Below are 12,295 nucleotides of genomic sequence, written 5' to 3'. Positions count from 1 at the left end.
CAGTGGTGAAATGAGAATCCAGAGCCATGCAGAGGCCCTGGGTGGGTGTAGAGGAGGAGGATACTGCGGTAGGATTGGCCAGATTCTTGCAGATTTTGAAAGGTTTGGCCATGTTGTCAGAGGCTGCAGAGATGCAGGATTGAATGTGGACGTTCTTCTTACAGAAGATGGAGAGTCTGTATTGTCTTTGGAGATCGAATGACTGCGAAGGAAGGTGGCAGTGCTGGCAGGGCCTTTGACAAAGGGACAGGAAGTTTCAAGTGAGAAGAGAGAAGAAAATGGTCAGTCCAGGAGAGAGGTGTAGTGAGAGGATTAGAAAGGGGGATGTCTGAAGAGATGAGATCATCCAAGGTGTGGCAGAATGGAGATGGAAAGAGTTGCATAGGATGCAAAAGAGCCCAGAGGAGTCTGGGGAGTTCAGGTGGATGTTGAGATCCCCAAGGAGGAGAAACTGGGAGGATGATAGGAGAGAGTAGGAGAGGTCAGCCCATTCAGAGTTGAAGAGGGTGACCCAGCCAGGTGGCCTGTAGTTGGTGGCCAAGGTAAGAGAGAGGCCAGGAGAGATAGAAAGCCTGCAGACCAGGCATTCAAAGGTGGAGTAGGACTGAGTGGGGATGATGGAAGCAGAGATTTACTCAGTAAAGATCAGGGCCACTCTGACTCTGGGCCTGGGCTCGGAGAGGATCTTGTAGCCCTCAAGGAACAGTGTGTCAAAACTCATTACAGAGCAGGCCTCGAACTATGTCTCAGTAGGAGCGACAACATCCAGGTCCAGAAGTTCAAGGAGGTGGCAGATGTCAGAGGAGTGTTTGACAGCGGAGCGAGAGTTGAGAGTAGCCACGTGGAGCAGGTTGCCACTTTTGAAAGACCTCCGGGGGGGTACAGGGGAGAGGAGTCCCCAATGGAAGTGGCAGAGAAGTGAGAGAGGTGGAAGGAGGAGAAGGCAAAGTATCCAGAGAGATAGTGGATGGCAAGGTAGCCTGAGAGGTGGAGGACAGAGGTTGCAGAGGAGCCAGACAGGTGGCAGGAGGAGGAGGCAAAGTAGCCAGAGAGGTAGTGGATGGCAAGGGGGCCTGAGAGGAGGTGGACAGAGGTGCCGGAGATGTAGAGGATGGCAAGGGAGCCAGAGCAGTAGAAGGAGGAGGAGGCAGGGTAGTCCAGGAAGTGTTAGAAGTTATAGCGGGAGAAGGAAGGACATTGATGAGGCAGGGAGGCACCTATCAAATAGAAGGAAATTGGGCTGAGGGCCCTGGACCATGACTGTGCCATTTAGATATACAATAATGACAACTCTGGAAGACTGTAAGGGGCCCATGAGGACCTCCCACCAGGTGCCACCATTAATCGGAGAGAAGGACGGAGAGAGAAGCGCGACCATTTGAAGGGTCCATAGGTCGGGTGAAGGAACAACAAAGAGGATGTCACTGAGAGTTTGGAAGAGGCACTGACATAGGTGGCTGCGATGGGAAGTCCTGGGTTGGAGACCAGGGTGTCCTTCTTGTGATTCTTCCTTCCAGACTTAGTGAGAAGAGAAGAATAGGAGATAGAAAAGAGAACATGGGGGATATTGAGAGCACCATAGTGGGTGTGATGGAATGAGGCGAAGGAGAAGTGAGAGCAGAAAAGAAGGAAAGCACTGCACATAGCAATGACCCACGGGGTGCACCAGGAGGGCAGTTGGGAACAAGGGGGGATAACAGAGGGATCAACAGGCAACAGCAGGGCACAGACTGAGACAAGCAGCACGGGCAGCAGCAGGCAGTGCATGGAGAATGCGATGGAAGCCAACCAGGCTCAACTCAGAGAGGAAAAAGACTGGAGGGCAACAGTAGAGGTTACAGCATAAGAGATGCAAGGTAGAGTGATATAGGCCAATACATTACATTCACCTAGAGGGAAAGAAACATGACAGCAGGGGAAGGCAGAGAAACAGTGACTGAGTGCATTGATTCCTGGGATAGGTTGCGTGCACGTGCACCCCCTCCCCCACACACACACGATTTCCTGCAAATCAAGTCAAGCTCCATTTAAACTTTTCTGACAAATGCAAGGCTACTACTGGCCCACAAAACTCTGATGTGATATCACTTTATTTCTTTGCCCACTCCCTGATTCCAGTCTGGAAAGCCATTAAAAGGCAGAACAGCTTGCAGAGCCAAGAAAGCAATAGACCTATTTTTAGTTTTTTATGCACAAATGCAGACAGGAAAAAGATTGATTTCTGACAGTATGTGTACAAATGAGTCGAAACGGAATATAGAAAGACTTAATATTTATTTTTACTGGACATTATCAGTTATTCCTCTATTTCCCTGCAGAGATCCTTACTATTGGATTCAAACTTGTATAGTCTTTGTCGCTTCTGTGGTAAAGTGGAAATAGCCATGCCTCTAGAATTTCAATACAAAGCTTTTGATCTTCAAGTTCCTCTGTGGAATTTCTTATCTCCAATCATTATAGATCTTGAAAGAAAAGCCTTATTTAGGATGGAAGGTCTGTTTTTCCTTTGTTCTTTTATATTTTCTCTTTGATTTTGAAATGTCCAGAACAGAGAAGTTGTGTGCATGGCTTTTTCGGTTGATCATTTAATTTAAAACGCACTTGGTGTAGAGGGTGGGGGTTGGGAAAAACGTGGGCTGTTCTCTGTCCTGTCCTTTTTCTCTTCTTTTGTTCTATAAAGTTATACATTTGTGGATCAGATTGTTAAACTTGTCATCTGCTCTTCAAGCTGTTTGATGGATGTTCATCTTTTTTGGTGATCTCAATAAAGATATATTCTAAAAAAATAAAAATGTACTTGGTGCACATTCTCAATTGTTAAAACCTTAAAATCTTATCAGATAGCCCCTTTTTTGTCTCATGTATTTTAAAGTAATGATATTTTTAAATATGATTAGCAAAAATGATATCACCTCATTTTCTTAAAAAGAGGCAACATTTTTGTGAATCCCAACAAATCCTAAGTTTTACCATCTGTCCTGGTTTTTATAGTTCTCTGGCTTCCATTTGAGCTGCTTGATTTGCACATCATTGTTCTGTCTGGTGATTAGCCTCATCTGACATGGTCCTCACAGGAGAGAGTTTAGTTTGATTATTTTGCATCAACCTCAGCTCTCAATTTATAGAATATAAAATGTAATAGAGCAGGCTTTTTGGTGGTTCCAGTCTCATTGAGACACCCTCTTTGCATCCCTCCTGCTTTGTTGGTCTTGAGCAAATGTATTGTGATATCGTTATTCTGATTTTAATATTGATTTTGTGTATAGTGCTTTGTGGTGGATTTCTCTTTCTTCTACACACTGCAATGATAGCCATTATTAACCAATTTGATAGTATTCAATTTATCAACGTCGGCTGTGTGGAGGCCTCAGTCCACCCTGTCGCATTTCAAACTTGTGAAGTGCAGGCTTACCTCATTCCAGAAGGGAGTGCTTAACCCTCACGCTAGCCACCAGGCAATTTCAAGTTACTGTACGATCTCTGAGCAAAAGGACAATCCCAGTTTCTTTTCAGATCCATATTCACAGAATTGGGGGCCTATACTTCAACTACTGTTTCAGAGGCATTTACAGTGCCGACATCATTAGCTATCTTATTCTGATGGCCTTATAAAGTCACCTGTCCAACGTTTGTAGGAACTAGTGTGATTATTGCTAGATCCATACGTCTGCTCCCACTGCTGCTAACCTCTTTGGATTTCAAAAGTAAATATTTATTATTGTGAACATGTTTCTTTGAAATGGCAACCCTAAAATGCATTGATTCCTAACTGTGGTCAAAGAGGAATTACATCTCTTGTTCTGAAGAGCTCCGCTGCCTGGTAGTCATGAGCGTCCACAATGATTTCTGAATATGTCTCCTTAGTGGCCCTTTCAAGGCATGTGGCAACTTTATCAGGTTTCGAAGTGCCTTGAACATCACATTTTAAAGCAGAGCCAAGACAATTTGGTTTGCATTTAGACATACTCATTTACTGTATTTTATATTGGGCTCCTGTGATGGAGTCACATTTGGGGAGACCCTGTAGAGGTGCTGGAAACCCAGAATAAACTGGTTGCAGGATCAGTTGGTTCAGGATTATGTATACTTCGGGGATTGGCTGCTCACACAAACTGAGAACCTGCTCGTTGCATGGGACTCTTTTCTTAAGTGCACCTCAGGTGAGAAGCAGAGCTCGAAGCAGAATGAGCAGCCATGAGGAAGGGGGAAGGGGGCATTCTCGTACAGCACAAACATAAGTGTAATGACCAAATGCGAGCAGTGGCATTGGCAGCCTGAATAAAGGACCACCTGTCCACTGACATTCTAATTAAGCCTTTGGGATTCTGGGCCAGGAGCCGCAGTGTAACAGAATTATTAAATGACAGATAACACCTGATTACAAGGGGCAGAAGCCACAGACATAGTGAGGAGAGGGAACCATTTACAGTGGCATATGACAAGTACACAGCCCGGGCATAATGGTAAAACTGACCCAGCAATGAACACTTTCATTGGAACAGTTATTTCTCAATCTAGCATAAAATGTGGTACAGTTCACTATGGTGTAAGGGAGTTAGGCTCGCATTACAGAGAGTTGGCTTTGATCAAAACGCTAAAAAAGGAAGATGGACTCATGCTGTGGGCTCTAGCCCAGATCCTGGTGGCAGTTGCAAGCCATAGGAGTTAAAAAGAAGTTTGCAGCTTTGGGAGACTGAGATGAGGATGTTGCAGATCAAATGTGGGAGGGCAATCATTAGCCTTGGGCTTACAATTACTGCAGCCTGTAAAGGACCCAGCCAGGGGAGGAGAACATTTTACCCAAGGAGACCACTGGGGAAGAGGATGAGAACTGCAAAGTCTTGCCACAGTAGGAGTATGAGAATACATCTAGGGCAGGGGAGGGAAGTTAGGATGAGATGCTCTTGATCTGATGAGAGCTCAATGAGAACCTGAGGACATGAGGGATAATCTGAATGTTCCCATCCACCTCTTTCAAAATACAAAGAATTATTTCACCACTGCGCTGCGTGTGTTATATAACAATGTCAATTGGAGACATAACCAATGACTGATTACAGTGTTGTGGCTTCCCAGTCTTCCAAACATTTGATTTATTTGACTTAATACAGAAATCTAGAAGTGCGTAGAAATACTGATTCTTTGTAAAAGTCTATGCTTACTTATGTGCTGCAATTTACTCTCCCAACCCCTTTATTTGTTTTATTTCACCATTTGTACATTATGTTTTTATGTCTCTTTCCTGTTTATGCATTTTCTGAATACCTCAGCACCTCAGGAGGGTTAAGCATTGGTGTCAGCAATGCAACCAAATGGTAAGGCAGCAGTTCCTCAATGAGATTTTGTTTTACCTCTGCTGGTGAGCTACAGGGAACCAGAGTACTGTAGGGACTTTAGGTAGAGCTGAATAGCCTCTACTTGCGTTTGCGCTTTTACTCCACCAGTGCCGTTCTCAATGTCCACTATGCTCAGTAAATGATGTAAGTTGAGGAGTGGGGGTTACTGATCACGTTTAATGTTACAGTAATTAAATGTTTCTTCATGGGCCTCATTACGAGTTTAAAACGCATGCCTTTGTGCTTCTTGAAAGCTTTTTTCTATGTTGTGGAGTTATGTGCTAGTGACCAGCTCCTTCACCCGAAACAGCCTGCTAAGAGTTATGCTTAAATTGATAACCATAATCGGTGCCTATGTTCAAATGGATTGTCACCAAGAACTTAGAAATTACACATATAAAGCAAATTCCATTAGGGCACCCAAAGCATGCTTATATTTAACAATGTCTTTTGTATTTATTAAGTAACAACATGTCACTGGTCTTTTGGCGTATTTGTAGTCCCAGATTTAGGAAAATGATGAACATTGGGAAAAGTAATTCCATAGACAACTTTGGATTGCATACACTATTCATCACATGATGGCCATATAATAGCATTGATACAAACTTAAATGTAAGGTTCTGAATACTAGAAGAAATTACAGTGCAGTAATAAACTACTGTGTAGTACCAACAATGGTTTACCTTCTAGCAAAGGCATGTGTAGGACCTCCATCATGTGAGGCTTTTGTCCTGGCAGTACCCTTCATGGTAAACCAGCATTGCATCCCATATCAGAAGGATGCATTCTGACTTACTACTGGCTGGTTAACATCTGCCAAGGAGATGCACAGAGAAAGGGGGTCGGGGGTGGGGTAGAGACAAAGGATAAGGTGATGGTTTTGCTGTACAATTCCCTGTTAAATATCTGGACAGTCGATGTATTTGACACTTCTCTTACTACATGCAAACAGGATGGTCTTCCAGCCTTTTACCCAAGCTCGTTCTCCTTTGCACAGTCACAGGAGGGTCTGTCTGCTCTCAATGAAGCAGGCAGATAACTTCCTACTTCTTCAATGTGATGAGTGGTCCTGGTGCCGCCACTGCATGGGGTGGAGGTGCTAGAGGCAAGTTTGAAGGCATGGCCTAAGCTCATGTATGTGGCCTGCAGCCCGCACAGAAGGTAAAACGTTTATGGAGTCCTCAACAGGCTACATTCCCAGACCAAAAACAAAACTGGTAACACAGCCGGTTGCCACTCCTTCTCCAGGCGATTGCTTCCATCTTTACCACCAGCTATGAAGGAGAATAATGATTTACTCCCCTTTTTAGCTTATAGTGTGAACTGTGAAATGGACCTGTTTACAATAACAGAGTTGTTTCTGTGGTAGGGCACCTTAAGAAAAGTAAAGTGTTTACTAGGAGCTATTGCATATGGCCCCCTGTGTTTCCTTGAACCCTCTGACTGAGCCCACCAGTCAGTACAGTACCTGTTTGGGAGTGCACACTCTCTCCAGGACCATTGCTGAATTATCACTTAAAGTCAATGCTGATGATGTAAGAATATATTGTTTTAAGTTATAAATTGTTGTGCCGTATGGGCCAACCATGCAATGGGAATTTTGGAACCAGTAATCTTTTATTTTGGAGCATCTTGTAAGTGCTAAGGGCTACAGTCGTCTCCTTGAGGCATTTGCTCTGCATTGTATGTGCTGACCTATAGCCCTGGGGGATAATGGTCTCTGGATATTCATATAGATCCACATGTTCCAATGACTCATATGATGCCATTTGAAGCATATAACGGTGTATTTTAATCATTAATGTACTTACAAACGATTTGGTCCTGTCGCACCCTTGAAGGCATCATTGTGGATTATTTCTAGGTTATGATTGTCGTTAAGAAACCTGTGAAATTCAAATTTATAAATTGAGTTCAGTCATTAGAAAAGTTACACTTTTAATCCTAGTAGAATTATTTGTAACCTCTTCATACAAATACAACAGTCCTTTATTCAGAAAACATGAAATTCCATCAAAGTACATAAAACAACAATAGTTTTAAAACGTTACATTTCTATTACTGATATGATATGCCACTACACAATACAATAGATAAACTAGTTATTAAAATAGTGGTCAGCCACTCTACTAGCACTGTTTGCAAATCATTTGCCTAACAGCGAAAGCTGCATGTAAATAACAGGCAATGGCGTGACAATTAAAATAATCGGATAATAGCCTAATCCACATAGCTACTTTACATTGGGCCTCATTACGAGGTGGGCGGTAAGGGATTACCGGTACCGGTAAGGGCACCGGTACCGGTAATCCCTTACCGCCCTATTATGAGTTCCCTTTGCAGGTCCTCCCTTAACGCCTGGTTTTACCAGGCGTTAAGGACGGGACCCGCAAAGGGACTTTGGTGCTTAATAACGGTACCGCAATTTGCGGTACCATTATTAGCGCCTTCCCATTCCCATTGAGCCCTATGGGGGCTCAAATGGGAATGGGGAAAGGCCCTGGTGAATGGGGAATTACCGCCCCCGCCAACCTTGGAATGAGGCGGTAATAGCTCCATTCACCAGGGCGGAGTCTGTAAGGATTTGGAGGCAGCCATGGCGCTAATAGCGCCATGGTTACCTCAAAACTCCTAATGAGGCCCATTGTCTAACATTAAGGTTCTCAAAATTGGATTGAAAAATATTTTCCTCTGCCCTCTCTGGAATATGCAACAAACCATAAAGTGCATGGGGTAATCTGGATTAAGATGATCACACAAACATGATGGGAAACAATATTATCTACTGACCTGCAGCCCCTGACAGTTTGTGTAGAGACATCAAATGTGGAAATGTAGTAGTTAACCATGCAGGAAACCGCCTGTGCTGGTCTAGTACCAATATAGATAAGGCCTATGTAGACATTTTGGGGAGGAGTAGAAGGGACTGTAATGAAATCAGAGGTTACATCACAAATGAGATTGAGATTTGGTTAAGTCTATTGGCCCATAGGGCTGGAATCTTTAAAGGCAACCCAAATGTGGTTGCAAATAAGACAAAAGCATGTGCATTTGATACTAGCATCCGAAATGCAAAATGCGCTAAGCGTAAATAACTATGGGGGGGACAAATATACAGGGGAGACAATAGAGGAAGCTCTTGGTACGATGAAAAAATACCTTGGCTGGCTACAACGATACAAGCCATCCTTGAGAAATGCAAGATGGCAACATTTTGCAAGGGTTCTCTGCAGCTCTGATACCCATTCGATATGGTCATACTCATATGGCCGTCCCCTTTCCTCCATTCTTGTGGGCAACCCACAACAGGTACCGGAATCTTTGGCATCGAATAATTGAGCTTCCCCTTTAAATTTAGTACACCGGGCAGGGTTCAGACTCAGCCGTGGAAACGGTGTGATGAGGACCCCCTCTCCAGAATCTCACCTCAATCCCTTTTTCCACATGGACGGTGTCCAACCTGGGAGCCAGTGCAGAGACTGTTTGTAACTTTTCGCTTGCTCCCCGTTCTTAGTTTTTCAATCTTATTTAACGTCCCTTCGGTGCCTCTCCTCCCCCGGCGCATGTCAGCTGCAAGAGGTGCATACGATGTGCTGCATGCGGCCGCTCGTTCCCGACCTTGGACTCACATGCATTCTATCTTGAGTGCCTGGGGCCTGATCACAGCTGGGACGCGGCCTGCAGCGCTCTTGCTCACAGAGCATTGAAGAATCGGTTGTCATGGTGGAGGGAGATTTTCCACACTTCTCCCCTGGCACATTCTAAGGACTTGGCCTCCAGGACCTCTCGTCAAGACAAGTTAGTCCCTCTGTTCAGCTTGGCTCCTCAGCGCGGCGACTCCTTTTCCGGGGTTCCCACATGCAAGGGTTCCTTGGATTTAGGCTGTGCCAGGCCCGAGGCCTCTAAGGCTATGGTTCAATTACAGCCAGTCAGCCGAGGGCTCAGCTCCTACCACAGTGGTCTCAGAGGTTGACGGTGCTGTTTCAGGTTCCGGGCTTAGGACGTTTCCTCCCGTGTCTGAGCCTGCACTTGGCTCAGGGCCTTTGTGCCCTCCCCCACAGGGCGTGGCACAAGGTCCCAAAATGGCACGTGGCGCAGCCTGCTAGGCTGGCGGCCATTTTGGATTCTAACGTTTTTTAAAAGGCTATGATAGTAGCAAAAAATAAATATGCTGGACCATAGAATTCACAAAGCACAACATGAATCTAAAGAATTGTTTAAAATTCTAAAGGAACTAGAAACACTGTGCCCACCCCTGGAAAATCTGCCAATTCAAAACTCAGAATGGTGTTAATCCATCCAAACAGCCATGCTGAATAAATTGGATATTATTGAATAAAATATTGAGGTCAAAAGAACAGAAGCAGTTCCTGTACAAGCATATACTAGGAAGTTACCAAAAAAATTGGAAGTACCTGCTTTAAACTTCCATCCAGTCACAAGGACAGAACTATCCAATATTATTGATACACTCAGACCAACCAATTGTTAGGGGGATTCTGGTCCGGCTGAAACTTTCAAAGCATTTCTCAGCCATCATGACCAAAGCCCTTACCAAATTTGTTAACACTTCGATTATGGAAAGTCATGTCCAGGATTACCTAAAAACAACATGGATCTCTCTGTTGTTAAAAAAAACCGGGGTGTGTGCCTTCAATGCACTCAATTATAAGCCCATCACTAATACTCCTTTTTGTTTAACATTTTGGACTGCGTTGCGTATATCCAGATTTCAGTATTTCTTAATAACAACAAGATTCTTCACGACAGGCAATCCGGATTTAGACAGGGTCACAGCATGGAGACAGTCCTGCTGGACCTTAAGTCAAATCTATTGCATACCATGGCTAAGGGTGTGACATCAGTCCTGATGCTGCTGGACCTGTCGCCGCATTCGACTTGGTTGACCATTATTTACTGATTGCCAGGTTGAAGGAGGTAGCCGGTTTTTCTGACACTGCCTCGGCATGCATCCAATCCTTTCTTAGTAACAGAACACTTAGGGTGTGTAGTGACATAGCGGAAGCACCACTGAGTATTCTACAGTTTGTAGTCACGGAGGGTGCCTGCCTATCACCCTCCCTTTATAATATGTTTACTATCCCACTGTTCAAGCTCCTGGACAGAAATGGCATTGAATTCACGAACTATGTGCCTGACATGCAATGTGTCATCCAGTTGACAGGAGATTATGAGCAAGACACAGCCAGACTGAATGAGGTCTACAATATCATTCAAGCTTTGATGGTAGAGAATGGCCTTGTACTTAACAAGGAAAAAACTAAAGTCATGGTTGTCGGTACACCCATCAAAATAAAAAAGCTAGGTGATAACTATACACAACTTTACATATGCGGGGCACTACCTGAAGGCCAAAACAAAGGTAAAAACTCTAGGTATTGGGCCTCATTACAACCCAGGCGGTAAGTTACTGCCTGGGTCGTACCCTTACCACCATGGTGTAAACTATGTTTACACCATGGTGGATGGCGGATTTACCGCCCCATTCCAAGGTGAGTGGGGCGGTAAATCCCCATGTCCCATTTACCCTTCCCCATTCCCATTTTTGCCCCATAGGGCTTAATGGGAGTGGGGAAGGCGCTAATTACGCCACCGTAAATTACGGTGGCGTAATTAGCACCATGGTCCCTTAGCGCCATGGATTTTAACGCCTGCAAAAAGCAGGCGTTAAACTCACCATGGCGCAAAGGGACCTCGGAATCAGGCGTTAAGGGTCGGCGCCGTTTACGGCGCCGTTAACCCCTTAACGCCTGACTCGTAATGAGGCCCATTATCTTAGACCAACATCTGAAAATGAAGGCGCAAGTGAGTTCTTTGGTATTCTCATCAGCGTAATATATAAAAACCTCTCACACAGAAACACCCATTTATTTCAAAAGCCAATTTTGAAACAATTGCATCTAAGACTCAGAGGCGTAGCCAGGATTGTCTAGCAAATGGGGTCTGAAGCTAATGCAGTTGGGCCCAGTGCACTGACAAAAATATCTGTAAATGCGCACACAGCGCTGCTGAGTGGGCATTTACAGATTTTGAGTGGGCCTTGCCCCTCAAGCCCTATCCTGTCTACGCCTCTGGATAGACTACTGCAGTAGCCTTCTCAAAGGTATTAATACATCAGAGTACAGCAGTCTTCAGATAATACAGAACAGTGCAGTCAGAGCGATTGCGGGACTGAGGAAGTTTGATCACGTTATCTCAGCAAGAGTAGACCTGCACTGCCTGCCGATTGAAGAGGATTAAATTCTGCCTACTGGACATGGTGCATAAAAATATCACAACCGTATACCTGTCCGATGCCTTGATAGGTAAATCCAACATAAGAATGCACAGGTCGGGCGTGGCTTGGCGGCCATGCGAGAGTAAGCGAGTCACCGAGACCTCCTGGGTGATCTGCCGCATGATCCTTGAAAACAGCCAAAAATCAGTGGGAGAACACAAACAAATCGAAGGGACGGCACCGGAGGATCCAGGGCACGCACGGGCGAAAGCCTGAACAAAATCGGAGGTCGGAAAGGGCAGAACGAAGCAGGGAGGAGGCGCGGGACCGCCAAATACAAAATGGCGGACGCAAACCACTAAGTGATCGCTCGTGCTCCGAGGGGCAGAAGAAGCCAAGGATGCAAGACGACCAGGCGCAGGAGCGTGGACCGCCGACGAAGCAGGGAGGCCCAGCGGACACCTGCACACCGCCCGGCGGAGGACCGAGAGAGGTGTCGAGCCTGCCTGCCCACTCCATCGAGGGAGAAGAGCGAGGCACGCACGCCGGGCGAAGACGGGCGGAGGAGCAGGCAGCCGAGGACAGCGGCAGAGGAGAGCGGGAAGCCGAGAAACAAGAAGGTGACGGCCCGCAGCCCGAGGCCCCCGACAGCGAGAGGCACGAAGGCGGCCACCGGCCCGGGGTCGAGGCTGTTAGGCAGAATCCTGTGCAGTGCTCT

General features: G+C 45.5%; 1 protein-coding gene across 4 annotated transcripts in view; it reads right to left on the bottom strand.

Moving 5' to 3' along the window:
* Positions 1-12,295, bottom strand: part of LHCGR (luteinizing hormone/choriogonadotropin receptor) — a 1,835,933-nt gene that overhangs the window by 483,175 nt on the left and 1,340,463 nt on the right. For all 4 annotated transcript variants that reach the window (XM_069608404.1, XM_069608401.1, XM_069608402.1 and 1 more), the window contains one exon: positions 7,151-7,225. In XM_069608404.1, coding sequence (XP_069464505.1) covers positions 7,151-7,225 — 75 coding nt within the window. The remainder of the gene's footprint in view (positions 1-7,150; positions 7,226-12,295) is intronic.

The sequence above is a fragment of the Ambystoma mexicanum genome, chromosome 4q, assembly GCF_040938575.1.
Source record: "Ambystoma mexicanum isolate Mex_15411 chromosome 4q, UKY_AmexF1_1, whole genome shotgun sequence".
Lineage (NCBI taxonomy): Eukaryota > Metazoa > Chordata > Amphibia > Caudata > Ambystomatidae > Ambystoma > Ambystoma mexicanum.
Note: the sequence above shows the minus strand (reverse complement) of the source record. Positions and strands in the feature narration are given on the sequence as shown.